This window comes from Leguminivora glycinivorella, chromosome 5, assembly GCF_023078275.1.
Source record: "Leguminivora glycinivorella isolate SPB_JAAS2020 chromosome 5, LegGlyc_1.1, whole genome shotgun sequence".
NCBI classification, from domain to species: Eukaryota; Metazoa; Arthropoda; class Insecta; order Lepidoptera; family Tortricidae; genus Leguminivora; species Leguminivora glycinivorella.
The window spans coordinates 11,472,807-11,500,288 of record NC_062975.1 but is presented as its reverse complement, the minus strand read 5'-3'; the positions used below and the strand labels follow the sequence as shown (position 1 = coordinate 11,500,288).

At 37.9% G+C, this 27,482-nt stretch overlaps 1 protein-coding gene across 1 annotated transcript in view; it reads left to right on the top strand.

Annotated features, from left to right (window-relative positions):
• Positions 1 to 27,482, top strand: part of LOC125226508 — a 318,421-nt gene that overhangs the window by 260,261 nt on the left and 30,678 nt on the right. The window contains exon 12 of the mRNA XM_048130491.1: positions 22,341 to 22,498. Within this exon, the coding sequence (XP_047986448.1) occupies positions 22,341 to 22,498 (158 nt within the window). The remainder of the gene's footprint in view (positions 1 to 22,340; positions 22,499 to 27,482) is intronic.

The following is a 27,482-nucleotide window of genomic DNA, read 5'->3' as shown; positions in this document are numbered from 1 at the left end:
GGCGACCGGAATAAAATTATAACAATAGCCACCAAATTCTACAAAACCCTTTACTCCAAATCTCCCACACACCCACAGCCTATGCCTGATTTAGAAGAAAGCTACAAAGCTATCCCGCCAGTTACGGAACACGAAGTACATAATTATGGCTCTTCAAAAAATGAAGTACGGGAAAAGCCCTGGCGAGGATGGAATCACCACCGAAGCACTGAAAGTAGGAGAACATACTTTGATCTCGTATATCACCAAACTGTTTAATACTATAATAACCACTAAACTTTTCCACAAAAAATGTACCACTCCAACATCATTCTCCTTCATAAGAAGGGAGACAAGTCTGATATAGGAAACTACCGTCCTATCAGTTTTGTCTCCTGTCAGTTGTATCTCGAGATCACTCGATCGGCACCAACCGCCCGAACAGGCTGGATTCTGCCCACCACCACCGACCACCTACAAGTCCTTAATCGAATTATCGAAAAATTGCCAAGAATACAAAATCCCAGTTTATATCGCATTTGTCGATTACTCTAAAGCTTTCGACAGTCTTCATCACAATTCCATTTTCACAGCTTTACGCAATCAAGATATAGATCCCAGTTACATTCAGCTCATAACCACCATTTATCAAAATAGTACAGCCGCCATAAAACTACAGTCAATCGCCAAAACTGTTTACCAACACACTTGAACAAGTCTTCCAGAAGCTTATGCCGAGTTGGGGAGATCGGGGCCTTATCGCCTCCAAGCCAAGCCTCGACTCGACGTTGGACTTCAGATGAACATGTCGAACACCAAGTTCATGACCAATAATAGCACCGCATGTAGAATTGAGATAAACGGAGAATCGGTTGCATATGTCCAGGAGTACATCTACTTGGGCCAACTAATTTCTTTCCAGGCGTGACAAGAGAAAGAAGTCGAAAGACGGACTTAAAACGCCTGGAGAAGCTATTGGTCCATGAAACATCTCATGAAAGGTGATTTGCCACTGTCACTTAAGCGAAAACTCATGGACATGGGACACCACGCTGCGCTCCAAAACAAAAATAGTCGACGTAGTTCAGAAAGCGGCAAAGCTGAAGTGGGACTGGGCCGGTCATGTCTGCCGAATGCCGAACGAGCTATGAGCCAAGATTACCACAGAGTGGCAGCCCAGGCCAAAACGGGGACCCGGCAGACCACGTATGCGTTGGCGCAACGAGTTGGACTCCTTTTTGAAAGAATGGCCGAGGACAAAACCGGGAGGAATGGAAAAAGCGGGGGGAGGCCTTTCCTAGTACCGGAAATCTCAGTCCCGGTTCTGGGACTGGTACCGGTTCTGCATTCCCTAGTACGAATTTGACATCAGTCTGAAATACTCGAATACACAATACGTTAGTCGCAAAGAAAACTGGAGGTGTTGATGAAATTTTAAAAGCAGTTTTACAAATAAACCAATATAGTCCGTTTAAAGACATAGAGGTCTTCTATAGTTCGTGATGATGTTTTTTTTCTATAGAGCGATTGTTGTTTATTCACCCTTGTTATCTGAACCCCCTGCAACATAAACGTCCTCAATATTCCTGTGAGTGCTAGGATGAAGTGATACGTGAGACGGATAGGTACTAAGAAACTTAGGCAAGCGAATGAGTCAGACACTGTCTGAAGCAATTTAATTGGTACTTAGTTAAGTGGCTTTTAGAAATAGATTTAGTTACTATAAACATTATGGCCTGTAGTCAAGTGCAAATCGCTAAATGGATGAGACTAGCTCAGGACTGGGACAAGTGGTGTACTAGAAGAGAGACCTACGCTCAGCAGTGGGCGATATTGGGCTGATATTGAGATGATGAACTCGCTAATGATAATAAACGATATAAGGACTCTCTCTACCTCTGGCTTGCCTTGGCTGGAGCAGAGTTGAGTCGTTAGGGCTATATGCTCCAGGGGTGGTACTGAACATTTGCCTAAGACGCGAGTTGACACAGTGGCTCCTAGCTCCTAAGCCACTGTGTAGAAAGCGGTGTACACCTCTCGTCACCCTTGAGTTCTCACACTAGTGTTGCCCTTGAGCCATCTTGGATGTCCCTTTTTGTGGGGGCTCATCTTGTAGGGACGAGTCACTCTGCGGGAAATAAAGTTGAATACCGTTTTAATAGGTTGATGCCTGCTTTTTTATCCTATAGCCCAGTATTTAGTCCATCACATTCATCCATCATAGCCTTAGTTCATTATAGATGCCATCAACTCTCAAATAGTAGGTACTTACACCTTGACGGGTGCTGCCTCTGCGTGCCTCCCATTATGTCAAGGGCAACGGCAGCATCCGATCAGTGTACCACTTACATATTTTCTTGAGAGTGTTAAACGGGCATCTTTGTGTTGGATTCGGCTCCACTCACACCTCCCAAAGGCCCGGAATACTTAATGGTTTTCGTAATGGGAAAGACATACGATAACGATAATAACTACACGCAACTGTCTGTGGCACTTTGTGTTACTTACATGGGAAGATCCACAGAGCGAGTAGCTTATCGTTTTGCCACAGAGCGTGAGCGATTGACGGGCCGTCCCTTCAGAACTAGTCCATTGACCCATGCAAAAAATCTAAAGATTAGACGATTATTTTCCGACCTTTTTTCTCTTTGTGCGCCAGCCTACACCTTACCTTCCTAATATAGTTGAGTCAATTTATTTTTCAATCTCGACGGTTGTCCAAAACTATTTCGTTTCGATGAACTTCCAACTCTTAGCTAAATTGGATACGAGTCGTTTACAGAACGACACTGTATCTACTCTTTGTTATGAAGTTTGTTATGTAATGGAGTTTGAACTACTGTTGTGTTCCATGTTTGTTGGTGAATTTCTTGTATGGTATATATTACCCTAGTGTACCCTTTCATGTAGGGTATTCTATTATATAATAGTCATTTGCTTTTCCTGACTAATCGGAAAGAAACTTGCGAAAAAGTTGACAAATAACCATAGCACCTCTTAGAACAAATTAAATTATTCTCATTTGAAAATATTTTAATTTGTATTTTTATGTAACACTACTATTATACTATAAACATTAAATTGACAAAGAAAAAGTGACCAATAACCACTCCGTTACCGGACATGCCTAAAACCAGGCTCGGATCACGAAAGCAAGGGTCGAAATTTAGTTATGATGTTCTTGTATAAGTTATTTTGATTATCCGTGCTGCTTTTATTTGAGGTGCCTATCATGGAAATTAGCTTCCAACCTGATTGACTAGCTACCTATCGGACTTTTTCGATACTTATACTACCCCATTTATTTGTGTAGTTAACAATAACATAAGAACATAACGCCATAAACGTACAAAATGCGATTCTGTATTTGTGTTATGTAATAAATATGAGGTGTTATTTCGGTACTTTTAGTAGCAACTTCGTAGCACAATTCGATCGCGCTACGTATAAGCAATAAGCACTGCAATTGTTTTGCGGTGCGCGTGTCGCGTGCCTCTACAAAAGACCATCGAACGGTCTAAGATCCGAAGCAATACAAATTAAGGATAAACCTAAATAAGTATTATTGCAAATTACCTCTAAATTAAATAGTATACCTACCAGAATTCTGCATGTCGCGTACCGTCACCAGCAATAACGCCGTACAAAAGAAGGCTGCATAAATATCTGACATGCTCTTATGGCTCTAGAATGCTAGAAATAAGATTGTGTCGGATGCGCATGCGGCGTTCTTTTTGTGCGATGTCATTGCAGGTGACTGTACCTTGCTTTAATGTTACTGGATATAAATTTAATAATGTCGCAGTTAAAATTCTTGACTCCGCCATGGGCGTAGCAAATCGGGAATGCCTTTTAAAGGCATCCAATTTGAGTTGTCTCCGCTGGGTATTACCTACCACAAATTTCATTCCTCCTCCGAACAGTTGAGGCCGAATTCTTGGAGGGATATTCGAACGAGAATATTCGATGTGGAGCAAGTTCATATGGGATTCTAATCACGTTAACGTTTCAGGAATGTCTTAGTCGGTAGCACTTATATACTTACATGTTTTATATGCTTGTAACTAACCGTGTTTGCTCATATTGTGAGAGCTATCATAAACATCATAATAATTATCGGTTCGTTATCTATTTGTCCTTGAATAATAAAGACAATCGCGTTTTATTAACTCTATACGAGATATCTTCACCTGTGCCTACAAACATACATACATACCTCTACATAAGTAAGTAGGTACACGTTATTACCTAAGTACCATATTAAAGATATTCCTACTTGTAGCAAAGTAGGAACAATCATAATCTAAGTAAAAAGTAAGCAATTTACACATAGGTTTGGTCAGTGGTAGTCGATCGATGCCTTTTTATACTTTCTTTAAACAATATTATTCCTTGCACAATATGAAAAAACAATTCGATCATTTTATTTAATTTTTCTCATTCCTTTTGGAAATAAAAGAAATAAAATTAGGAGCTACTCGTATAATACTTTTATAAAAGCAGCGGAAACATATTCCCGTAAGAAATTATCCCAAATATGAATGAAATAAACATTTCTATGAAAGCCCAAACTTTCACTTAAGATATGTTATTTACAAGAAAACTTTATACCTTTTTTCTCGATTCGGAGTAATTTTTCATATCTTGAATCCCTAGGGTCAGTAAGAAGTTGATAAAGCACCAAGCGTAAAGTTTTTCAGGTAGGAACACCCTTGCTGTAAATCACCAGACTGGATCTCATAAATACTTCAACGTTGGAGATGCATATCTACTCGTACCATGGTGTCCACTAGTCTCATAAAAACCAGTGTCAGTCCTTGGGACTGCGTTGTTTCAATGAGCCGAGCTGACCTTGTCGATAATAATTAAATGTCAATGCCACGCCCTAATATTTAAATCGAATATCAAGCCAATCAGAAATTAGACGTAAAATAATAATACAAAAGTACAAAAAGAAAAAAGTTTGTACTAGGTAAATAAGCCTTCTAACTTGAAAGGGATCCCGCTAAAGAAAGACATGTAAATGAGTTAATTTGCATCCCTTCAGTTTTCTCGCTGTTACCACCTTAAACGTGGGTACCTACTTTTAAGTAGGGATCTTCAAATTATGTTGTCGAAGTTAGTTTTGAATTCTTGAACACCGGCCTATCTAAATATTATTGTTACTTAGTTATATAAAGTCAATTACTATCGAACAGTAAACGCGTGAAATTTAGTCAATATTAGTCCTTCATCAACACTAAATGCCTTCAGGAGAAATCCTAATGTTTCTTCTATCGTGTCTGGCACATTTTCCAGCAATGTGTTGTCATGTGTAAATTACTCATGTATCGAATTATAACAATGCTGTCGATATTCATAAATATAAAGCTCGTATAAGAAAGGCATAGAAATTTGCTTACCACATATCTGTCTAAATTAGTTTCACTAGAGGTGTTGGTGTTGCCAGTGTTATGAGCATCAAGAGCGAAATTGCAATCGCCTTACCAGGCAATGGCAAGCATGTTCAAGATAACTAGAGCCTCGACGTTTTAGAATACGTTATTCGTCAGCGTAGTGATCATCATTCGCTTGTCCTTGTCAGTCATTTGGGGCCGATCTTCTTCCATACTTCACTATCGTCCATCGTCTCATCTCATCATTCACCTGCATTCGTTTCATATAATCTCTCACACAGTCCATCCACCTTTTCCTCGGTATTCCTCTCCCATTACTTCCTTCCGCACATTCATACTTAATTATTTTCTCGTCACATAACTTTAATCTTGCTTTATATTTGCGGAATGCTCCATACAAACTTTGGAATGCTCCATACAAACCCCCCCGTTTTAAGGAATTAGGGGGGTTAGAAAGATACAAAAAGTAGCCTATGTCACTCTCTCTATCCCTCCAACTATCTCCACTTAAAAAATCACGTCAATTTGTCCCTCCGTTTTGCCGTGAAAGACGGACAAAAAAACAGACACACACACTTTCCCTTTTATAATATTAGTAGTTGATTACTTCTAATTAGGGATTATTGCTCAATGCCTTTAAACTGCGAACGACTGCAGCTAGCGATCATTTTTGACTAGCGCTTTGCAGTTTATGAAAATGATTATGGAACATTGCTCTTCAAGCCTGGTTTTACCTTATAACTTGCCTTCTCCTAGACTAGCCTGCATCCGATAGGAACGAACTAGGTGGCGGCAACGTTGAAGTGTTCATTAGGGTCCACTCTCTTACGCCCCTCGACTGAATACATCCGTGCTCACTTTTGTGAACTAACTTTTCCTAGTCGTGGTTCGGTTGTGAAAATTGTGAAGCTTTTTATACTGATTTAAGCTATCTCAAGTGTTACACATACCTACTTAATTTGGAAATGGGACACATCGCACCTATCGACAATAGTTAAAAAGTATTTCAATATTTTCAATTGCTTTTGGTAGCATTCCATGTCCGAGTCCATTAAAAATATGAAGCAATTGAGTGGGAAGCTAACCATAAAATTGCAAATTACCATATATATTAGAATATTTAACCAAACTTTTTTACGTAACACTTCCATCGATGAAAAGTTAGGATGAAAGAATAAATAATGGATCGAATTGTCAAAACTGAGGTTCTAAAAGTTGTAACTATTTGTCGAGAGGTGGCAGTTGATGCACTGTGACTGCAAATTTTGCTTTGGCTATAATCCTCTCCATTCTCGTTGGTACCTATTCATATTCATATTCATATTCATATCATTTATTGCATACTCATGTGTTTACAATAGGTGTTTTTATAGATTAGGCATGCACCCGTTATCATGGATTCATTCATTAACCGATTGCTTATTTCAAATTTGATAGCTAATTAAAAATGCCTAAAACTAATTAATCAAAAATGTCAGTAGCTATTAAAATCAATCAGCGTTTTTTTCATTCGATTTGGCATTTATCTGGTCCGATTGTTTGAAGCGCCTCGACAGCGCTACGCAGCTTGAACACGTCAGGAAAATGTACGATTTTCACATTAATGTGTCTCTGATCGTATCTATCATATTCGATACGTATTGATGAAGTTAGTCGGCATTACCTACATTTTTGTGTGTCATAGTTTTCTTAAAAAAATACATTACTATAAAATACAGGAACTTAAGTTTCGCTCAGGACTGTCACATTTGAAACAGAATCGAAATAAGTAAATTATATGAAAAGGATGAAGACTGAGGACTAATTTAAGGAATTTTCATGGTAACTGACAAATTGTGTTTGCCAGATTGTACATATTACATATGAAGAATACAAATCTGAGGGCACGACTGTGCCCTCGTCAAGTCGAGCAAAAATGCGGTCCGAATACTATTTAGCGGACGGATAATATAAACCCTGTTCATATCTTCCGGCTCCATCATCACACCTTGAAACCTAATCGTAGTCAAAGTTCATTACAAGACTTTTCTAAGAAACCCAAAAACAGCTATGATACGATGTTCTATCATGTAGTTCCAGTTCATATCTTCCGGCTTCATCATCAGACCTTGAAACCTAATTGTAGTCAAAGTTCATTACAGGACTTTTCTAAGAAACCCAAAAACTGCTATGATACGATGATCCATCATGTAGTTCCAGTTCATATCTTCCGGCTCCATCATCACAACTTGAAACCTAATCGTAGTCAAAGTTCATTATAAGACTTTTCTAAGAAACCCAAAAACAGCTATGCTACGATGTTCCATCATGTAGTTCCAGTTCATATCTTCCGGCTCCATCATCAGACCTTGAAACCTAATCGTAGTCAAAGTTCATTAAAAGACTTTTCTATAAACCCAAAAACAGCTATGATAAGATGTTCCATCATGTAGTTCCAGTTCATATCTTCCGGCTCCATCATCAGATCAGTTCAACAGTACCATATTATTGTATTGTCATCAGAACTACATGGTTCGTTCTCAAAAAAGTGGCACCGTCAGGGTAAAGTGAATGAAAAAAATGAAAATGGCTTTTTGTACCTTTTTGGATTTAAATATGTTTTTGAGTGCATCAATGATACGGAATTTGCGGGAGGGAACGAAATAGTCGTAAAAACGTAGAACTTATGGCGAGTTGAAATTTTAGACACACAGGAGAAAGTGAATAGACAGGGTAGCTGGGAAAACGTGGCAGGATAAAGAGAGTTTGAATAAAAAAAAACAAGTTTACCACTAATAATCCAACGTATATCGACTATTATGATTTTGTTAGGATTCAATTTTTTTCTTTAAGTAGAAACAAAAGCAAAAAAAGTATTTTTTTAAACAATATCCATTATTTTTTTATTCAAAACAGTTGAAGTACAGTAAGTGATATTTGATTATTGTTTTCTGTCACGATACCTGCACGTACCAAATGTTTCTTTTTGACCCAGTGTTTGACTGGTAGAGAATGCCTTAAGGCATTATGTACACCATTTTGTACTTTTTTATGTGCAATAAAGAATAAATAAATAAGTACCTATAATCACAGTCTTGTAAAACAACATAGCACATATCATGATTCACAATGTGAGTTGTACTTGTGCGTGTAATGCCTGAAATGGCTGCTCCAGTGGAAGAGTTGGTTCGTCTCCTTGATGTCTCCTTGATGTCTCCTTGGGTAACAGATGTCAAGATAATGAGGTCAGTATTTAAAATGAGGGCCACTCTAGGGCCGGACGGCGTGCCTTGGCTCTTTAAACATCTTGGAAGTAGATTACGTGGCCACATTCACGACTGCTTCCGAGAGGGTATAAATTCTCGTTGTAAGGTGGGCAGACTGTGCCTTTCGAAAAAAGGGTAGTCCAGCTGACTGTCCCTTAGGATACCGCCCCATTGCCCTCCTAGATGAAACTGGCACGATGTTGAGCGCATCATCGTAAGTCTCATCTACTGCTGTGCACGCATTTTGGAAGACACGTGCCCAAACATCAGAGATCGGGTTCTGGGAGGAGCGATAGACGCAATTGATGCGCTGCATAAATACCACTACCACAATATACAGCGGTCTGGTAGCAGAGAAAAGGTAGGGAGCCATCGCAGTATCTCTTGACATTGCCAATTACTTCGGCTCTCTTCCAATGTGGTAATAAAATAGGCGCATTGCTTCCACGATGCACCTTTCTATTTGAAGATCATCATTCACCATAGGTAGAGTATCCACCTCGCAGATAGAGTAGTGCTCAATGAATCAGGAGGAAGATGCCTAGAAAGACGAATAGAGTGTGCTGTTCCTACCGGCTGCGCCATGTAAACGTATAGGTACAGGTCAATGAGACTACGTGCTCAAATCAAGACTGACTTCTTTATTCTTCTTCTTACCCACATGCATATTCATAATAATCATACATAACCTACCCACAGTTTTCCACAGGGGTCGGTACTGGGTGCCTGCTCTGGAGCATTGGCTTTGACTTGGCTATCAGAGTAGACCAACTTCTCCGCATGATCACCATTTGTTATGCCGATGACACAATAGTAGCCGTGAGGGGAAGAAAGTACCAGGATAATAAGGAGAGCCACAGTGGCAACTGAGCTCACAGTTGGGCGCATTAATTTGTTTGGGCTTGCGGTGTTACTTGCCACGACCGATGACGCGGTTTTCGAGGGAAAGGTTGGCTTCTGCCCGATGAAAGTGATTGCTGCCGACCTAGCCAAAATGATAATCGTTAACGCTATACGCCGATCGAAATGCAATCTAGTTCTGTCGTGCCTATATGCAAGAGCGATAGGGATGTTGCCTGTTGACGGTGAGGCGGTCCCTCTTACGCCCCAAATTAAGTACTTGGGCTTAAATTCAAATCAAAGTTGGTACTCCGAGGAACATTTTATCAAATTGGTTCTTAGCCTCGTCGGGACTGCTTCGGCGCTGAGCAGACTATTGCCCAATATCGAAGGACCCAATGCCCCATATCGGCGCTTATATGCGAACGTCATCCGCAGCGTGTATACAAAATTTTAGCTCAGTCGGTTGAACATTTCTGCTTCAAATTGGGTTGCAAGATTTGACCTCAACATACATACAAACATACATACATACATACATTGCAAGTTAGTAAAAACCATGTCAAAATAGCTTTTTTTTACTTGTGTTTCTTTATCCTGTCAACAGTCACTTTACCCTGCAGAGTGATGGCAGGATAAAGTTACACAGGGTGTAGTGAAAATCCGATTAACTAGATATTATCTCCGAAACTGTTGATAATACAACTGTCATAATTTTAATATAAATAGTTATACTTCAATACAACATTAAAATGTTATTAGTAAAAAAACTGCCGTATTAATATTTTAAAATAATCATGCCAGAATAAAGTGGTCATACCTGTTACAAACTCCAAACGTCACACTTTGAAAACTTCTAACCACAAGACCGCAGCACCTCACACACAAACCTTTACACCAGCGGCTAGAACCATACTGGCTACGTGTTTTACGTATATTAGAGTCTCAATAAGACTTTCTGTGTGTGAGTGAGGTGCAATACCACGGACGCACAGGATATAGAGAAAATATCGCTGGACAAACTTTGAACGTGAAAATTTGTGTTCAAAAGTAATCGAAACATCCCGTGCAACGTATATTTAAGAATATAGTAGTCTATTCTCTACAAAAAACGATATTTTAATATCATATAACTGCAATTCAATAATCTATAGAGCGAAAACTTGAGCAGTGTCGCGTTGTGACAAGGCAGGGTACAGTAGAAAACGGTCTTCTTTTTTTTTTTTTTACAAAAGTATTATATTTACAGAAAAAATATGTTTTGGCCTCGATGTGTCACGTTAATGCCTACTTATGAAAATTTTAATTATATGTGAAAATTATATATTTCGCATACTTTCTATTCAAAAACGTGATGGCAGGGTACGATGCCACTATTTTGAGAATTACCCACATACAGCTGCCAATTTTCATTACGCTACGATCCTTGGAAGATGGTTAAATTAGCCTCCTTAGATTCCATTACATAGTTAATTACATACACGACGACCTAATAAAAGCGTGTTAAAAAACCGCCGCCTTTGGGGTTCTGGTGAAAGCTACTTGCGAATATTGGATTATGTAGAAATGTATACACGTATACAAATACGTGTATTTTTTAAAACTGCTTTTAATACTTTAATTGTTGGCAACACTAATGAATATATGTATACCGTTAAGGTTTTAGGAGTTTCCTCAACAATTCCTCATGAATCCGATTATAAGAAATCGAAGCTTGACAAAATTTGACTTGAAAACTCAATATTCTTAACAAATATAACTAAATAAATGTCACTGTTCTGAACTTAAATGCATGCTATTCTTATAAAAATACCAAAGTCACTATAAGCGTGCCGTTCAGATTTGAGGAGTTTCGTTCTCCGTCATCAGCAGTTCCACTGCACCAAATGTCACTGTTCTGGACGTAAGTGCATGCTATTCTTATAAAAATACCAAAGTCACTATAAGTGTGCCGTTCAGATTTGAGGAGTTCGGTTCTGACCATCATCAGCAGTTCCACTGCACCAAATGTCACTGTTCTGGACGTAAGTGCATGCTGTTCTTATAAAAATACCAAAGTCACTATAAGCGTGCCGTTCAGATTTCAGGAGTTTTCGTTCCATCATCAGCAGTTCCACTGCACCAAATGTCACTGTTCTGTACGTAAATGCATGCTATTCTTATAATAATACCAAAGTCACTATAAGTGTATTTATTTTTAACAAGCAGAAACGTTCTGACCATCAACGATTCCATTAAACATGTTTTCTGGACCCAAGTGATGCTGTTCTTATAAAAATACCAAAGTCACTGGATAAGATTTCAGATTTCCGGCGTTCGGTTCTGAGCTCATCATCAAGAGTTCCATTGCAAATGATCGGGTTCTGTTCCGGAAGCGTAAATTTTTCCATTTTTTCCTTTAATATAAAAACACCATATGTGTGCCTTTCAGATTTGAGGAGTTCCCTCGATTTCTCCAGGATCCCATCATCAGAACTGGGTTCTGAGAAAAATGGGACCAATCTGTATGCATATACATTCAATCAAAAAAAATATACAAAATCGGTCCAGTAACGACGGAGATATCGTGGAACAAACATGAAAAAAAAAACAGACGAATTGAAAACCACCTTCCTTGACAGATTTGAGGCGGCGGTTAAAAATGTGTCACTTACCAACACACTAGTGTGTAGGTAAGCTACGTATCTGCCAAGCAAAATTCCTGACGAGTTACTAATTCCCATATACCTAAACATAACGCGTTAAGACATTAGAAGTACCTCGGGAATTCCCAGCTATTGCCGTAGGCGATAGGCGTGCCGAATAATTCGAGATCCGACTGATACTGGTAGGTATTGATCATTTCATTTCCCAGAGCTGTCATTGTTGGTTTTCCCTGTATTTTATTATAAGGTTAAAAAACCTTATAATAAAAGCAGCAGTCAATTTTACACAATAGGCATACATACTTTATGTATACGAGTATAAGTAGTTTTATTACGACATCAATATTGATTGTGTTTCCATATTTAATTTTAACAATCCTGCACTAAACTCAGGTTTCTGTTTAACCCAATGGTTGACTGGTAGAGAATGCCTCAAGGCGTTAAGTCCACCATTTGTACTCTTTTTTTGTAAATTTGTGCAATGGGCCACGGTAGGCTCCATGTGCGTTCGACAGTGCCGAGTTATCATTATCACACAAATAAGTGTAATGACCGGGATTAGAATCCAGGACCATCAGCTTCATATGCATCAGGGTCACTACCCGCTAATCCAGACATTGAACATCAACGTATAATAGGTACTGTTTTTTTTTTATTATTTATTTATTATACTCAAGAATTACAAAACATAACTTAAATACAATGCTCCACAAAACTACAATTAGTTTGACTGTGGAGTCGTTTCAGTCTCTTTTATACAGTTTTATTATTAAATAGTTAAATATACAAAATAATATATATAACTTCTAAAGTTATGTACTTAGTTGGAAGTAGGCAGGATCGCTTATGTTTTAGATGCAGAGAAAATTACTATCATGAAGCGATCGTCCTTTTTGCTTATTTTTATAAGTGGAATTATTGGTTATGTCTTTGTACCTACTTACATGATTATTTTCCGTCATTTATATAATACTACCTTTAACCCGCGGCTCCGCTCGTTAGAAAGAGACAAAAAGTAGCCTATGTCACTCTCCATTCCTTCAACTATCTCCACTCAAAAAATCACGAAAATTCGTCGCTCCGTTTTGCCGTGAAGGACGGACAAACAAACAGACACACACACTTTCCCATTTATAATATTAGTATGGATACCTGTCTACGTCAAAGACTCTTGGTAGGAACAAGCTCTGACTCTGATTCAAACGTTACTCGGCTATAAACAAGTTTATTGCTCATATCAACCATAAATCAGGAATTATTTTAAGCTTTTAATCAAATAGGGAGCGAATAAAACGTCTAATTCGATTACCAGCCACGTCTCAAGCAAGTCAAGCAGGTTAACAAAGAATAGTAAAGAGTGGTCGGTAACGCATTAAATTAATTTGGTGGGTCCTTAAATTGTTTAAAAGGAATAGAATGCAGCTACGATTTCGCTGACGCTATAGGCTGAATTGCATTTCCCTTAGTTTGAAACTTGTATTTAATCTACTACTTATTCAGGTAACTACACACTAGTAGGTACAAATGCTATAAGTTGTTTTTGATCTCTTTCTTTCAGCCTTCAGCCTACATCATTCTCTTGCCCTTATAATCACGTCTTCAATAATCACGTTTATGGACTTTCTAATAATTAAAAATTAATTATTAATGTGTATCATCGGATGCCTTATTAAAATTAATGTCGTTTATTTATAATGAAATTTAATATATCTTATCAATATCGATTTTATCGAAAATCATATGACATTAAAAAACTCAAGAACACTGAAGATGGAACAATTTTCGGATTTTTGTTTTAGCAGGGGCGGCTCACTCCGCGTTTCTATCGCCGCGCTGCAAGTACATGCTTGCGGCCGCGAGTTCGCGGCCTAATCAGGGGTGGCGCGCGTTCTCACGGAACGCACGTTCTATTGTTACTTTACGTCGCGAGTTTTTTTAAGGTTCTTATGCGATGTCCGCTTGTGAAATGGCTAATAATGCTTAGTTAAATAGATATCATGAATAAAACAAATACCATAGGATATTTTTACACAGATCTACTATTAATAAGTACCCCGGAAAGGTTCAATAAGGCTTGTGATGTTGGAATTTTAACAAAAATATATAAATACTATAGATATACCTAGAAAGTACCCAAGACTTGAATATAATAGTATAACATTTTATCTGAGTATTAATTCGTTTTAATCCATAGGCAACCCTATCGCCGGACGCCGCGCACGTGGGGCTCGTTTCTTTGTAAGAATTTTGTAGGCATTTAAAAAGGCAGCATGTCGTGAACATCAAAGCAGTGGGCCTTCTTACCTCCCAACACAGGCATTTTGCTTACCGGCCGGCACCATCACCTTACATCATGTAAACAGTGATTTATGAAATAAATAATTTTAATTTAATTTAATTTTAATTTAATTCTGTACTTGTACTATTATATATTCTGTGGTTTTAGTGATTCCACATTCCAATTTGATCTTTCTCTTCTTGGGCTACCAATTGTTAACTAGTAGCACAGAATAAATAATAGTACAAGTCTAATAGTAGAGAATGGATTTTAGCGTTAAATGCCTTCGCGGAAAATACTAGATACTTACCAAACATAAAGATTTTTTTTTTCAATATTTAGTGACGATTAATTCCCTGTTGCTTACGTACGTATAATGTCCAAATTGCTTAGCCTTCCGTAAGATGCCAAGGTATACTTTCAGAACTGTGTTGTGCCATAATACCGTGCCAAGGCCTGGTTTTTATTTCACAAATCAGACTGTATCTTGATCGTTACGTCTTAGCAGTGACAGTACGTAGTTTCCTTGCATTTTTACATACGTAATAAGTTTGTATGTTTACTTACGAATAACGAAATAACTTTGGTATATTTATTTTATAAGTCCTTATATCAGAGCGGCCAAGTTCCGGACAAATATCTGAACAAGTCTAATGTATTGTCAATTATTTTTAGATAGTTTTCATAGTTTATCAGATACACCTCAGCTCAGGCTCTCCGATATATCGAATGGCAACTGTCCATGGTGTTCCATGTAAAAAAGATAGTAGCATATAGATAAGTTACATAGTCGAATTGAGTAGATATGTAATATACAAGGTTTGTTTAATTTTAAAATATATGAAAAATACAGGCACCTACTTAAATATGCTAAATTTAGCAACACGTACCATTTCAGCATCCCACTTTTACTTACTTAAAGGTTAGTTAAAGTGTTAACAATGTACAGAAATACTACTTCCCTTGAGTTCCCCGCTCCAGTTGCGTGTGGGTTGAGAACTGAGCAAGCCAGGATTTCATTAACTAAGTGGACGATGGACATGCAACTTTTCGAGCAATCCTTTTAACCTGAAAATGGCAAATAGTTTGAAACATATTGAACTAATGTGTTCGGATAGGTTCGTGTAATGACTGCAAGGCAAAAAGAAAATTCAGCTGTTTTCCTGGAGAAAGAGCCCTGTTCTTAGAAGTCTAAAGGGTATTTAAAGTCACACACAGGTCGAACGCGATTAATTAACATTATTTTTACCTTTTTTCCCAACGTTTCGGCCAGGTTGCACTGGCCGTGGTCGCGGAAGACCACGCATAATGTTAATTAATCGCGTTCGACCTGTGTCGCCTGTGTGACTTTAAATATGTGTACAAAGCGCGAGAACTTAAAGTGTTATAAGTCTAAAGGGTGTTGTTGAATTAACATATTTTGTAATACTTGATGCTAAGAGAAAAAAGTGGCTAAGTGTGCATTATTTAATTGTATAAATGCAACCAAATCTTTTAAAATAGTACATTACGATAAAGTGCGTAAAAAAGGAAGTTCGAAACGAGTGGCTATTAATTAGAACACGACCGAAGGGAGTGTTTTAAATCGACACGAGTTACGAATTTCCTTTTCGCACGTGTATCGTACGACGTTTTTCAGTACAGATGAGCCTCCGAAGTTTCGACCTGGCATATTATAATGAACCATTCCTCGAACTAGTGCGTAAAAAAACGACCATCTATACTGAAAAAGCTGTTTCAGCACACACGGTTGCTTGTTAGGTGTATAACTTCCTGTCTGTCAGATATGGCTTGCTGGTGAGGCCTAAGCAGCTGGTACATATAGCCTGTTCGATTTCTAAGATCAAGTTCACCAAATCAACATATATTATTATGGCGTATAGGTGCTTGAACTTTAAAAAGTGGATAGTATAGCAGTGGCGGCTGGGAAATTTTTTGCTTGGCAACACTGAGCAAAAATAAACCTACTTTTGCTAGTCAGGTACTTTACTAGTAATCAATTTTATGCAAGCCTGTGGGAATCGGCTTGTACCTATGGATCAGCCGCTGCTGTAGTATAGTACGCTAGGTACGGTAGATCCTAAAAGGATACTCTTCTGAAATCAAAACACTCAAACAAAAATATCGCGAGATAATATTTCTTTTTAGATAATAGTCAATTGATAATATCTGCTTGCGTCATCAAATTCCACTTGATTCATACCGCTTTAATTATGATATGGTGCAAACAAACCGGCGAATTCAATCACAAATTTATCACGCCAGCGCCGTGACCGCCTATACAAGTCGTTTTCAGAGTTCGGTGTAGGCTTGTGCCCTTTAGTTCGTTGATTGGAGCGCTCCGATCTCATTCAATCGCTCCCACGAACTAGTTCGCTCTTTTAGGTCTTTTGCTCATTTAGTTGAGCCAGACCAGCGACCACTGCGGTCGGAAAGATCAGAACGAATGGGACCGACTAGTGTCAAAATGATACGAATAGCCGACAGATAGTAACATTCCGGGCCGAAAGGTTGTAAGTGTAAGTAACCGAAGTTCAATATGAAAACTTGACGTTTTTTGTTGCTCTGCTAAGTAGCTCTCGCCAAACCGCTCGCGCTCGCCGATCCTATACTGAACTAAATGAGCAAAGACCGATTCTCAGAGCACGGAAAGATTCAGTTCATTTCGGTCATTCATGGGATTTTATTCCTAACAGTTCATAGTTCGTGAACGACACAAGCCTAGTTCGGTGGTTGAAAGAAATATTTTTCATTTCTCAAGCTCAAGTAAATTGCTTATAGTTGGCATGCTCTCTAAATTATTTTTCTTACTGCACTCACATTTGTGAATTTCTGTTTTGCCAGTTTTTCTGTTATGGCAGTCAACCATACGTCCGACACGTCCGACATGTAATATTGTGTACTTTTCTTTAAATAATGTACAATAAAGTTTAAATAAATAAATAATAAACTCTGAAAATGGATTCTTGGTTTTATAAAGCGAGATACGTATCTGCACTAGATTTTTTTAATTCAATCACTGATCACGTTAGCGCCATAAACACCTACACAATCGTTTTAGGGAAAAATATATGTTTTTCATTGTTCGTAGTCTGAAAATGGGTACTTAGTTGGTATTTTTTATAGTGAAACGTTGCTATACTAGGTCATTTTTACTTTCCAAGTTGGTTTATTTAGGATACGATACGAATTTAAATTTAAATCAAATTATTACACAATTTTCATTCTGATAATTAACTCACCGTTTCATAAATAACTAGCTTTTGCCCGCAGCTTCGCTCGCGTTCAATTCTAAAATTGCGGAATGCTCCATACAAATTTCCCCCCCCCCCATTTTAGGGAAGTGGGGGGTTAGAAAGAGACAAAAAGTAGCCTATGTCACTCTCTATCCCTGCAACTATCTCCACTTCTATTCGTCGTCCAAAATCACGTCGATTCGTCGCTCCGTTTTGCCGTGAAAGACGGACAAACAAACAGACACACACACTTTCCCATTTATAATATTAGTATGGATGATACAGTTACCTACCGATACAATGAAAAGGTCCTTCCAAGTGTTACCTAAGTTGGTAACTTGCGTAATAAAGTTCTGATTATTCCTTTATTTTATGCTTTGTAGCTGTAACGTTTTACTAGGTATACGAGTAGGTATGTATAAAGTTGTATTTGTACATAGGAGGACATAACGTCTATTTTCTGTTACTGTGTTGTATGCATACTGTTCGCGGAAGAGGACATCAGTTTTTCAAATGCGTACAAACTAGCCCATGGTTTAGAAGCGGCGGAGACAAACGCGGCGGCTGTGAACGGCAAGCGGTCGAACGGTGACGATACCGTGACATGTCATGCTGTCACAAGTGGAATCCAACGCAGTGAGCGCAATCGTATTGGTACGTCGTTGGTGTGGCCCAGTTGGGATACGTCTGGTGGTGAGGTGTTGGGTACAGCTAATCCGGCGAGCGCAGGGACCGCGGGCGCGCATGAGCAGGGTCCGCGCCGGCCGCTGCTATGCCAGTGGCACCAGTGGCACCGTTGCCGAGGGCCCAGCCGGCTACTAGCCGTTTTGGTCGACTCTTAAAGCCTGTGAGATTCTTTCCGATGCCGGATATTGATTAATAGCTGTTTGCATTTATGTTTTTGTGAATTTTATAAGGTTGCCTATTATTCAATGCCTTGGTTTATTATACCTGCTATCTTCAATTAAGTGTGAGGGTGTGTTGTATGCATACTGCATGTAGGTTTCTATGGATAAGACTTTGTTGACATAAATATGTCTATATTTTCTATTGTCTTTTCATTCCTTAAATAGATATTGTTTTAGAAGCACGCTTTTCTATTTATTCCCGTTATTCCCGTAGCGTAGTCCCATATTCCACAGTTACCTTAAATATATATTTTGTTATTTTAATAGTTACTTTCTGTTAATTTAATATATACATTTACCATACAATAAGACTTATTTACTGAGATTCTTAATAATTTGAATGTGCTTTTGTAATTAATTACGATGGTATCTAAATGAACTGCGTACACATAGCTATAACTACTCAATGTTTGCCCTAATCACGCTGCCCTAATAGATTTCGTGCACGCGATACGAAGCATTAGTATTTTAAATTGTTGCCAACTTTATTAAAGTACATAATTAAGTAAAATACCATGTTGTTAACACTATAAAAATAACAGTTTGTTTAAAAATATTATGTGTTGTAAATCAGTTTTATAAGTGCTCCTGATAATTATACCTAGATATTTTTCTGGCACGAACGCCAAGTTATTAGTGCTTGACAAAATAAAAACATCGACAATCCTTTTATCGATAAATAGCCTTACGTATGTTTATTAATTATCCCTAATAATTATCCCTAATTATGTAAACTATTAAAATATGGTTCGTTTTATTATTATTGTCCATTTATTTTAAACAACTGACATTTGTATAAAACATTAATGTTATATACACATATATTCAAGTCCCCAAAGAGCACATGAAACTACTCAAGATCCAGTGCCACGGCAATAACTAATGACATAATTATAATAGTTAATGATATATTATAATGTAAGCTATCGATGAAATAAATATCGGAAGGAAGTCACTAGTGTCACTTCGTTCGTGCCAGAAACATATCTAGGTATACTGATAATATGGATTGGGTGGGTACCTAACATACTATTATATTGATATTGTTATATCTATCGATTAGCAGACCAAAATTAGGCTATTGCTGGTACTGCTTATTTTTCTACAATTAGGTATGTCCTGTAAACTGAACTACGTGTAGTATGTACGGAAAGAGAAGAGTCTCAAAAGTACCCCTATTTGGACTTAAAACAAAAATAATTGAAGAACTAAAGCATGTAACTTTTTACATGGACCATATCTCGTAATATTTGTATCTACTGCCAATGTGTTGTATTCAATGCCAGTAGGCGGAGGCCACTGTCGCCCACACAGCCTTCGAATACAGCCCAAATGTGCATTTAAAATGGATTGACTCATATAAATTTATGGCATCACAATGTCTTCAACTGCCAAATAAAGTCGAGTAACGACCTAAACAAAACCGTTCACGAAAAGCATTGATGTTCTTACGAAATTTTGAATGTTCCCCTTGAGATTATACAACATACAGCTCCTGTATTTTGTACCTACGTAAATATGATCTTGCCTACTGAACATGTCATGTTATTACTAGTTTTAAGAAGATTTTGTTATTTTATGAACAGTGGGCGAAATACAATCTTGATTTGATTTTTATTTTAGATTAGTCGTTCGGTCGCAATACATAAACAATAATTACTTAGTTAATGAGATCCAGAACAAACATAATGTAATCAAGACAATCAAGATTACATTTATCCTCTGGTTGTATCCTTATAATTATTACATAGACAATATATATTATAAAGATAATAATAAATAATGGAGCCTAATATAAACGTTCCACTGCTGCGCACAGGCCTCCTGTTTTGCATGAGAGGGCTCGGGATTATATAGTCCGCGCGCTAGCCCAATGCGGATTTGAGATTTCACATAAATACCTCACCTTCACCTCACCTTTGAATTCCTTAATTACATATACAAAACGACAAAGTATATGCTACTTCTTCTCCTTCACAAATAAGAGCTGTGCACTTGTCGGTGGATCAATCTCCAACTCGTCCGTGACTACGCTACTAGTAAACATTCATTAAATACTTACACCTACGTTTCTAATACTCTCCTAACCAAGCGTACAAATGTTGACGCTCCGTGGCAAACGACATGCAACTGGCTCTATCGCGCTACTGCAGAATAGCGATTGGGAAATCTATAACTGCAATCTGCTACGAAGCGCCAACGATTGTACTCTTGGCTAGAAGACATCCTAAGCCAATACATGCGTTATCCGAATTGACCAAACCCTTACCCAAGAGGCCTATCCATTCATTAAGCCCAGCCTTTTTATTTTTGCCCCGTCACCTTACACAAATAAATTAAAAGTTAAGGTAAGGTCAAAGTCCAGTTGTTCGGTACGGGCGGTAATTTGTAGAGATGCCACAAACATTCGGCTACTGTTCGATGTTGCCGAATATTACATATTATTCGGCCGGATACCTATCGAAATTTCCGAAATTTGTTACACCTAACTAATCAGAAAATGTTTACAATAACTAGGTATTACCTACCAAATCACATTTATTACTTACTCGCGCATGCAGTATTCGGTGGTTCAGGGGCCGAATGCTCGTTATTTAACCAACCTATAATTCGGGGCATAATTTATAACCTAACCTTTAACTTTGTTGATGAGGAAGTCAAGTTGTCAGTCTGCAACTAGATTATCCAATATCCATTGTGTGGGCTCCCGAGCTGTTACAGCCTGCATTTCAGATTAGCATAAGTCTAAATCAAATTGCTTGTTGGTATCAGAATCGTTCTGTTGTTAGTCTAGGTATTTGCACAAAATGGCGACGTCTTGAGGAATGTTTCTAGGTACTGGATTATGGAAAGCGTATTTATGTAATACCTATACATAATATGTGAAGGTTTTGCCCAGTTCTTAATATCAGTTGTTGGCTTCCGAGCCCCACCTTTTATTCACATATAAAATGTATTATATACTAAGATTAAATATAAGATTTATAAGGTAAACTCGTAGAACCATTAGCTACGTCGTCGCCGTAGATAGGTCGTATTCGTGGCGCCGTAACGTGTATCGTTTAAATAATACAGATACTTGAGGGATACCATGACCCGAAGACAAGCTAATGGCTAAGCGCTTTGCCGAAAATGATACATACTGTTTCAGTACCACTGTTAATAGGTACATAATAACTATAAGGAGTTGAAAACTTAATCTGGAATATAATTTTTAGATTGAAAAACTTGATATGTCCAACTTGATATCAATGCCCACAACACGATTAAGACACTGATCCCACCGCGAGCTAGTAACCTATGAGCTATCGGCTATAAAAACGAACAAAACATAATCACTCCCGTGTAAATAAAAGAGACACGGCGATGTTTATAGTTACTCGCCCAGCGGTGAGCTATCAATATCGCCGTGTCTCTTTTTCACGGGAGTGCTTATCTTTTGTTCGTTTTTATAGCCGACAGCTCATAGCTTACTACAGATATAGTGGGAAAAGATTTGTCTTCGTATTGTTACGGAAACGTACGAACGAGTCATGGTATTTCAATCAGTGACTGAACTAGCATGACAAATACGAACTTTTCCGAAGGAAACCCTTTTCGCAGTACATCTGTATCTCGCGGTGGGAACAGTGCCTAAACATAGAGGTAGGTGTAGTAGTTAGAAGTCGACTGTGGGATATTATCTACTTTTACTAAGTACACCTACAGAAGAAGGAAAGTGGTGAAATTCTTAACCCGCATAAGAACAATGTCTTGAGTTATCATCTTTGTAATTCATAACCAATTATTACAACCATGATTTTTTGTCAACAGAGAGAGCTATTCGCAGCGAAAGCGGACAGCGGCACAGCAGCAGTAGACCGCAAACTCTCCTCCTCATCCGCCGGCAGTATGAAGAACAAGTGGCTGAAAGCCTTCCGCAGCCTGAAACCTCCAAGCGCCCCTCCACCCCACGCTGCGCCGCCAGACAAGTAAGAAATCAATATGATAAATAACTTGCAAGTTTAGAATATGAAATACGAAGTCATAACGTCTAATGATTAGGTACTTAATAATGACACATGCAACGATAATACATGAAAAACAGTGGAGATCCATTTTACATATTCGGTATTGATTATGTTTTGATAAATAAATATTTTTTTAAATGCAAGATTTTTTTTAGTGCAGGGTGGCAGGCCAAATCACCAAGTCCTGCAAACAAAGACCATTTTTTACGTCATAAAACGTGCACTTCGCATCAGAACAGTGACTAAACTCTTGGATCCCCACTATTTTATTACACCTTGTAACAGATACGTTACATTTTACACATTAAGCCTCTCTATTATGTAACGAGCAATAACGGTCACAATTTTGTCACACTTACACCCCATTGATATTTAACCCGATTGCACTCAAACAAAAGAAACACGCTGACACTGCTCTTTGCCAGATTTTCAGTGCCAACTATGACGGAGGAAGCCAACAAATATGAAATATTAACTTGAAATAAAAGTACAATTTGTTTTAGGTCCCATTTACGTAGTTACAACCACCGGCAAAAACGTCGCTCAATAAAAAGGTTGCTTAAAAATCTGACACGTTCTTATAACTCCAGAAAAAAAATGTGTCAGATATTTTTGGGGACTTATTTTGATCCAATGTTATTGCCGGTGACTGTACATTTGCGATTTGAGTTACATTGCGGATTGGTGAGGATATGCCTAGTTGGCTCGTTGGGTAGACGACATCCGGAAAATTGCGGGTCACAACTGGATGAGACTCTAGCTCAGGGGACCGATTTTTGAATCTAGAACGCATGACATGAACGCATGTTCTTTTTTAATTAAATTTAGTGTGTTCTGTTTGTTATTATTCTTTTTTTATATAGATCACAGTCTGTTGTTATTTTTCTTGTAACGTTTTCACTTTTATTCTTTTTAACTGTTTGACCATTTTTCTTGTATGTGTTTGCATTTCTTTTGTCTGTTACCCTCCGTGAATCTTTCTCACTTGATGGTCTCATCGGAAGATCAGCGCTGGAAGTCCCCAGCAACACGCTGAGATGAGGCCATTTCGTGGCACTTCATTATTTTCTGTCTTATTGTTATTATGTGTATTTTTGTCTTGCCTGTGTTCACGAATAAATGTTATTCTATTCTATTCTATTCTATGAATTCGCCGTTCGAAAGTCTGTGGAAAACGACGTAATGCTACGACTTTCGAACGGCGAATTCATGCGTTCGAGATTCAAAAATCGATCCCCAGGACCGGGACAAGTGGCGTACTAGAAGAGAGGCCTATGCTCAGCAGTGGGCGATAAAAGGCTGATATGATGATGACGATGATGAGGAGGATATGAAGGATATTCAGCACTCCAATCAAAAGCTGCAATGTAATGAAAACTCGCATGCGAACGAGACCGTGTACATGTACCCTTATTTTCCCCAATTAAACGAATACCTACTACAACATTATAATCACTTCACTGAATTCTGCTTCCATTATTATAATTTAACTCTTATTAATTCATATCAAGAGCTGTTTAAGACTTGCCAAATAAAGTTCTCTTTTATTTTACTTAGCTGCTTTCCAAAAACTTAGCAAGAAAAGTTATGGCTGTAAACAAGAGGAGATTAAAGTATTCCCGGCCACAGTTAAAGCGCCTTACGAAGTTGATGTAGTCACTAAGTAAAGAGTCAGAGGTTACATTTTATCTTAGAGTTTAAATCCTTAACATTGGTTTCAAAACACGCTCGGTGAAATGATTTTTCTACCTATTGTTATAATTAAATGATAATAGGAAATGGGCAGATGACGTATGCAATCATGTAACGAAAGTATAATAAATCTTTATTATAGTCTTTAACCATAATGAAGACTTTAAGGGCCCATTTAGACGGGACGAGTTTTATTACATTACGGTATTTGATGGTTGTGCAAAATTGTATGTAACCTTAACAGCCCGCAGTGTAACTAAAATCGCATGCGAGTTAGCACGCCGTGTAAAATACATAATTTAAAATAGGCCTACCTACCTACCTTGTTTACGGTACATATATGGTGCTACCACACTAGTATTACGTTACGCAACTATAATATCAAAAATTTTAATGGCCAAATGTACCGTAAAGCCACAGTATAATAAAGAGTACTATCGTACAGTATGGTCACTCCCGCTTCCTGAAAGTGAAAGTGCCGCCCACCCCCTCTCGGTTACCTCACAGTTACCGCCTGTCAAAAATGCGACCAGTCGACCTGTCATATTTCACTCATACAAGCATAGTACGCGTTCACCTACACGAGCTTAGACTGTGTTCTAGGAACGCGCCTTTCATATATTTGATCGCCAGTGTCCGAGGTGTGGTAAAACATCTTACGATGATCAACGTGCGTAGAGGGAATTAATAACTCGTGTTTTGATTTATCAACACTCGTTTCAAATTCCGTCTTTTCCGCACTTGTCGCGTAATGTACTAATTCTACAAATGACATATTTTTCACTCGTCATCCGCCCATCAGTAATAGATAACTTCCTGTGTTTGCAAGGGGAAAATATATTACCTACATAAGTAATAGGTAACTTCCTGTCTTGCTACTCTTGCTAGAGGAAAATAAGAAAATACCTATCCGGCTCAAATACTTACATGGTGTTATGACGTGTTAGTGAGAACATGTATAGACCATCGCAGTTTCCAATTAACCCCAGAGGTGCAGTAATTATTGTATCACCCACGTTCCAAGGTTTTCACCGGGACAGCAGCCTGTAGAAATGATAAATATAGGTAAATATGTAGTTATTCGTATGTTATGTCATTTGTTTTTTATAAAAAAAAATCTTTACTAAACTTACCAGATCTAGCATTTTAGTCCCAATAAGTAATTGTTATAAAAGTAGGTGACATGAAGTTGGTAGACATTTAAAATATCTGCATTTAGATTTATTACTACTCATAGGCGACTGTGGGATATGGGTTAAATTGTGGCGTAGTTGTATGCAGATATCGGCACGGCGGAGTTGAGGCTGGCAACCTGTCACTGCTAATGTCACAGTTTCGCTACATCAATCTTTTCTTTCAACGCCCTTATTTGCCAAGAGTGACACTGAAACCTGAGTAGTTTCATGTGCTCTGCCTATTCGTCCATTTTCCCTTCATGGGACACAGGCGTGATTGTATTCTGAACTCTCTCAAAAATTTTATGTGGAATTCAATCGATCGCTGTGTATGTATGTACTATTACTCATTATTAAAACTTAATTGACTCCTAATAATACTATAACCGCAGTCAGTGAATATTTACGTTATGTACCTATATAGTTTTTGTAAACCAGATTTTTGAATGAAATTTAGTATTTAGGTACTGCATACTGCAACACTGATGGCAAAAACCTATTAGGGTGTGAGTTGCATTTGTAACTATGTAATAAAGTTATGTCAAATTAATACATATTAATATTGTTAAGGTTATCCATTAGTTTCGACATCTAGTTGTACGTCTTCGTAGAAACCAGAAATATGACTTCAATTAAATACCCAAATCACGACACGTCAATCTAGGGCCTAATTAATTGTGTGTGTGTATTTTGTGTTTAGGAGTACGTTTCGTGTTACGTAAATAAAATTCATGTTTTCACGATGTACATAAGTAACTTTTCCACACGTCATATTAATATAATGTTATGTCACCAGCAACTCGCTCCCCCGTAGAGTCAAGTGGAAAGAAATGTAGATACGTAACAAGGATCATTTATATAGGATTTATAGTCTCCATACTAAGAATCGTACCTCATTTTTTAGCGCCACCTATTAAATACTATCATAACTTTACTGATGATGCCTACAAATTTTTTTTTTTTTTTTCAAAATGTGTATTGACGTGATATTATGTCATTTGTCCTTATAAAAAATAAAAACGTGCGAAAATATTTCGGGAAAATATGATTTTGGGCACTTCCAGGCTGCGAACAGCGCCATCTAGTTTTAAGCCTAAAAGGTTCATATATTTCAGGGGTACGCTTTTTTGTATGAGCTTTGTCTAACCCGTATTAAATGGTCATTGATATGTCACAAAGTATTTTGTTATTTATTTAGGTACTGTTCTATTAAAGTAGGTACAGTGGTAAAAACTTATAGCTAGAATATAGAACCACAAAACTATGAAACGAGTTTGACTGTGGCGCCAGCATTGCTGAATGCCCCATACGTGTTCAAACTTCTACCCCCCATTTTTAGTTAGAAAGGGGCAAAAAGTCACTCTATCGCTTCTACTAACTCCACTAAAAATTCCGTCAATTCGTCCCTCCGTTTTGCCGTGAAAGACGGACAAACAAACAGACACACACACTTTCCCATTTATTATAGTATATAAATATGGATATCGAAGATGTAAGTTGACATCGAACAGGGATCAAGTTACATTTAGACATAATATTTAGCCTTGTTGTCTTTCGCAAATGAGATTATTTGAAATAGGTCCCGACAGGCATTCGGTATTATGGCTTCCTCAAACGTAAGTAGCCACTCAAACCTAATGCACCCACAGAAACTGACTTGTTTTCTTTGTAAGATTTTTATCATACATAATACATACTGTAATAATGTATTTAACTTGTTATAAGAGACAAGTTCAAAGATAGAGTGCTCTTCTGCACTAGTTACGATACCTACTCAACTCACGATAGTTGACGGCACGATACAAACCTTAAGGTCAAATATTTAACTCTAGATACGATGTGAATCGGGTAGTAAAAATTACGTTTCTTAAATAAAATAGTCACTTTTGAGAATGACAGATCCGATTTATAGTTAATATTTGACAGATCGAAGTACAGTCGACTAAAAATGTGGTTTACCACCCTACGGTTGAGGTTCGTTTGAACGTCATGAGACAACAGGGTCGATTTCCGCTTGCAATAATATTATGCCAGTGACAATTGCTCTGTCTATATATGATAGGTACTTACGTCATGCC